Here is a 5286-nt window from a genome sequence, read left to right as displayed (position 1 = left end):
AAAAAGAATAATTGGATCCGTCAAGTAGGGGTGGTCGAACCATAGAATTTCCCTCACGAATTGAATCTATTATCACAAATCAAAAAAGGTCTCGTTCAAAAGTTTTAAAAAACAAACGAGCAACTTACTCTGATACCAATTGAAAAATCTAGAAATCCCCTAGATGTTGATTTGTGATTATGTATCAATTTTAAGCAGTAAACAACAATCCCAATCAAACAATTAAGACAAATCGTATAGCGACCCCGGTCTTTTCTCTTTAGATTATTGTATCCGGACTTAGGCTCCGTAGCTCCTGTCATTATTTATTGGTTGTTGTTGTCCTTTAATCTCTTTGTATTTGAAGTATAGGTTGTGTTGGACGGGTCTGGTACAGGTTGGTTGAATTTTGATGCCAATAGGTGATGCCCAGATTTTGGCCTTCACGCTCGAGCGGAGGTTTTAACGCTCGAGCGGGCCCTTCGTTGTTGCTCCTCCGCTCGAGCGGGAGTTTTGACGCTCGAGCGGGATTTTCCATCTCCCAGTATTTTGCTCTGCAGTTCTTCCGCTCGAGCGGTAGTTTTTACGCTCGAGCGTGATCCCTTGTTTCTGCTCCTCCGCTTGAGCGGGGAGTTTGACGCTCGAGCGGGTGCAGCGCCTGCAAAACTTCTGGAAGGGTGCAATCGACGCTCGAGCGGCTTTCTTCACGCTCGAGCATGATTCTGTGTCTTACGCTCGAGCGGGGCTTTCTACGCTCGAGCGTAGAGTCGACTACATCAGTCCGTGATTTCACTTTTCTGATCACTTTTTGACCTACTTTTCATCTCTTAACTTTTAAAAACCGCCCCTTGAGAGTTTCTCTCTCTACTCTTACCTTCTCTCCAAGATTTGATCTATTTCCGGTGGTCTTCTACCCTAGTTCCTTTGGAAGAAAGGTAGAGCTTCGCGAGAGCTTTGTTTTAATCTGAGAAACTTGGGATTTGGAGCACGTGGGTCTTTGGTCTTCATCTTCCGTCTTCTCCATTCGGGTTATTTTCTTCGAGGTAGGGATTTCCTACTCCAATTTATAAGTTTTGTTCTAAGTTTTGGTATAATGATATGTTGGGGTTACTTTGATAATTTTGGGATAAACCCTAGTTGTGTTAATTAATTAATTTGTATAATTAATTTAAGGGAATTGGGGAATTTGGTTAAATTCATGAAATTGGGAAAGTTATTGGTTAAATGGTGTAGTTGGTTAATGTAAATCACTCGCCTATTGAATTGATGGTATATTTATTTCCAAATCTAGAAATAACTGTTGTGGGCTATCGGTGGAGGATAGTCATGCTTGTTGTAGACACTGCATGTGGATTAGGGATAACTGAAACTAATCATTGATTAAGTCATCAATATTGACTGCTGAATTAATACAGACATTATGTGTATTGATTGTGTGTTGTATAGGTTATGTGTATGCATACATTGTTTTGTGTGGGAGGAGATAGGGGATGTACTCCACGGTTTAGGGGAAGATAGGGGATGGATCTCTAAACCGGATTTTGTTTGGGAGGAGATAGGGGATGGACTCCATTAGCATCACTTTTATGTGTGCTTATTTTTATTGAAGTGTTTAATTGATACAGCACTAAAATGTGTATCAAACTGGAAGTATGAAGTGTTTTGATTTGAGCCTGAGTCTCAATTGTTTGTTGACATTGGAAGAATGTGAATATGATTTATATAGTTCACTGTTGTAAATTTGGCCAGGTTCTGAGCCAGATTGATAATGTTGGAAAGTAAAACGTGTTTTAGACATTAGAGTCATGAGACTGGATAGTAATGTAATTGATTATCTTGGTTAACCATCTATTAAATACTAATGCTTTATTCAATGCTTATATTTGGTTTAGTATATTTCTACTGGGCTGTGGCTCACCCTTATGGGAACATCATTTTCAGGTCCAGGTGATAAGCTACCTCCCAGGACTTAGCTTGGAAGGATTTGGATTTTGAAGACTAGCTTTAGTTGTTTGCTTTTATTTGATGAATAATCAAGCCTAGGGCTTTATTTGTATTTGAGTTAGAACTCATATTTTGTGTCCAAGTGATGGCTTGGAAAGATGTAAGCCCATAGGGCATTTAATTTGATGTTACATGTAATGTTTTTATTTAGTAATACTCTGATGAATGAATGAATAAATTGTTTTCTTTAAATAATGCATGTCAATGTTATACATATAATGGGTTTATTTTGAGGGCGTGACAAATCGACACAACGATTTTACGTGAAAAAATCACAATTGGTATTGGATACCTCCAATTGTGATAAAAAAAAACCGCGGGCAACAGTCACAAAACAATCCACTAAGCAGATATAAAGGAATTACACAGGTATACTCTCAATTACCTAGCGAATCCACGCCCGAATTGAACCAACCCCTATGTGCCTCTTCTAACCCCGTCTTCAACTCGGAATTGTCTTAACGATAAGCCACTCCGGAATCCACCAAAGTTTCATGCTCGAATTCTTCAGAATCCACAGAAGAACAAATCTCGCTTTTGTGTAGAACAAACAAATAATCCTTTGATGTATACTCTTTAAACCATGAGTTGAATACTCAATCAAAACATCAAAGAAAACTAGCAAAATATCCCCAGATATAAACCCTAGAATCCAAGAAGAAGATCTGGAGAAGTTATCCTAGATTTGGACTGAAACACGTATTTATAGAAAACTATCCCGCAATCTCCGCTCGAGTAGACCTACGCTCTAGCGTGGAAAGTTACGCTCGAGCGGGAAAAAACAACATCCATTATTTTTGCAAGCGAACAAACTTCTGAAACCCAGCATTCTCCGCTTGAGCGGGGGAATGTCTGCTCGAGCGAACAGGCAACTTGGAATGTATTTTTGCATTTTGCTTCGGGGCCACTGCCCCTCGACCCCGCCGTGGCACTGCTCCCGACCCGCCAAGGGGCACTGCCCCCTGGACCCCTGCGAGCTGACCAGGCAGCTCGATCCCCGTCATAATCAGCGAAGTGACAATCTTGAAAGTATTAACATCACAAACTTCTCTGCAAGGCACAATTCGGGTTGGATTTGTATCTAAACACTCATAGCCTAAGTAAAATAAAAGTGTGAAAACAAGTACAACTGAAAGGAGTTTTGTCAACCGGGATTGCCAAGAATAAAAACCTAACACATTGTGATAACAACTCCATCAGTAGGAGAAACAACATAATTTATGTCTAATAAATTTTTGTTTGCATCAGCTGTGTTGGATAGAAAACGAATTCCTGCCTTCAAAAGTTTTGTGGCACAATCTCTTAATCCACTTATTTGCAAGTTTCGAGATTCAGGGATTTTGTCAGATTTGCGGAGCTCAAAAATGTCCAACGTTTCATGGCTTTTGACAATTGTGGGGACGTTAAAGTTGTGCAAGATATCAAGTAAATGCTTACCAGAGATATTCGAGGATTTACTTTGAATTGCTTCGCGGTTCAAACCCAAAGCCGATTTGAAAAAGAGTAATGCTAAAGTGGCCACATTATGCTCAGTAAATGAGGACCGTACCGGTTGTGTCACATGGGATATTATAATGTTGAATAGAGTCTCCAGGACAGGAAATGGAATCTGGTTCTCAAGTAATGCCAAATCATGTTGAAAACTTGCAATATTCCGAGCTTTATTGATAAGGGATTCCCCAACTGTGTCCTCCCCGTGGTTCTCAATATGTGAATTTCTCAAAAACAGTTCGAGTAAGAAGCAGCCATCAAATAGCAACATTTCAGCTAACGCGTACTTGTCCAAGCCTATTTTTTCTGAATAGCATCTTCGAGCATCTTCATCCAATTCTAGTATGGCAGTGGCACACTCCCTAATGGCAGATGGTGCAGCAGCTTCTGATATTCTCATAAAAAGTAGCGTGTACATAGTTCTAAATCGCGGTATTGGGTAATGTAACGGTATCGATCGCGGAGTATCGGTATTGGTAGTATCGACCGGTACGTATCGGGTATCGGGCGTCACGGTTATGAAATTTCAAAAATCATTAACAATTCCTCTAAAACTCAATTTCATGCAATTTTTTTGACTCTTTTAGCCTTAATTTATCACATTTTAATCAAAATTAGGATGGAAAAAGAAGAAAGAAAGGGAAAAGAAATTTTTTTTTGTAGCCTATGTGTAAGGTATAATAGATAAATTTATTATTCAATAAATCTTATGATAATTAATGATGTTATTCATCAAATATTATTAAAAAAATTACTAATTGTTAATTTTCAGCTACGGTTTAAAAATTGTCATAAAAAATATCACTAATTATAAATTTCAGCGACAGTTTAAAAAAATCGTAACAAAAATGCACTAATTTTTAATTTTCAGCGATAGTTTAAAAAATTCATCACAAAAAAATTACTAATGGTAAGTTTTAACGATAATTTATAAAAATTATGATAAAAAAATCATTAATTATCAATTTTCAGCAATATATATATATAATTATCAAAAAATATTATTTTTAGTAACAATTTTATTAAAATTTATTTTTAATAATCCTTGATAAAAATGTACAATTATTGGTAGTTCCCCTAAAAAAAAATAATAATAATAATAAAAATTGGTTAGTAACCATAAACGACGTCGCTTCTTCTGGCTGGAGTTGGCCAACACAGAAGCAGCCTGTCTTAGCGCCTATTTGGTTAAAAGCATTATCGATCAGATTCGAGCATAGCCCAGGTGAAGAAGGGGGGAGAGAGAGAGAGAGAGAGAGATGGGTTACGTTATGAGAGTGAGAATGGTGTCGTTCTTCGCCGGCGTTGCAGCGGGATCATTTGTGGGTATGTACATCCTCCACCAGGATTACCAGGTTGCTCACCACTCCATCTCTCAACAGGTTCACATACTTCTCTTCTAAATCCATCCTAATTCTCTCTTCTTCTTTTTTTTTCTCTTTTTCCATTTATTCAGTCGTATCGGACCGTATCGGAACTGTATCGCTCACGTTTCGGATTCAGGCCGATACGTATCGGGAATCGGCCGCTACGGACGTGAAATTCATTCTCACCGGTACACCGATGAGTATCTGACTCGGTAATTCAATTTTCCAGTACGAACCGCCGGTACGACACTTACCGGCCGATATTTAGAACCTTGAGCGTGTATCACTGTTTGTACTCTTTAAAAGCTTGCATCACTTTGTTGTTAGGATGAAAAGGTCCGATGGACACAATACTGGGTGTATAGGCATCTTTCTTGTGTTTTAAAAGTTTATTTGGAACTTTATATATACTCAACTTCAACGGCTCTAACACACTACAAGATAG

The 5286-nt window shown here is 38.4% G+C and overlaps 1 protein-coding gene across 1 annotated transcript; it reads right to left on the bottom strand.

The window, feature by feature from the left end:
* Nucleotides 1-3154: 3154 nt before the first annotated feature.
* On the bottom strand, nt 3155-3892 carry LOC145800315 (UPF0481 protein At3g47200-like). Its single transcript, XM_082889971.1, has one exon. It carries the CDS (start codon nt 3890-3892, stop codon nt 3155-3157), a length of 738 nt encoding a protein of 245 aa, XP_082746097.1.
* Nucleotides 3893-5286: the final 1394 nt, after the last annotated feature.

This window comes from Camellia sinensis, chromosome 10 (genome assembly GCF_055761805.1).
Source record: "Camellia sinensis isolate YWXY chromosome 10, ASM5576180v1, whole genome shotgun sequence".
Taxonomy (NCBI): Eukaryota; Viridiplantae; Streptophyta; class Magnoliopsida; order Ericales; family Theaceae; genus Camellia; species Camellia sinensis.
Note: the sequence above shows the minus strand (reverse complement) of the source record. Positions and strands in the feature narration are given on the sequence as shown.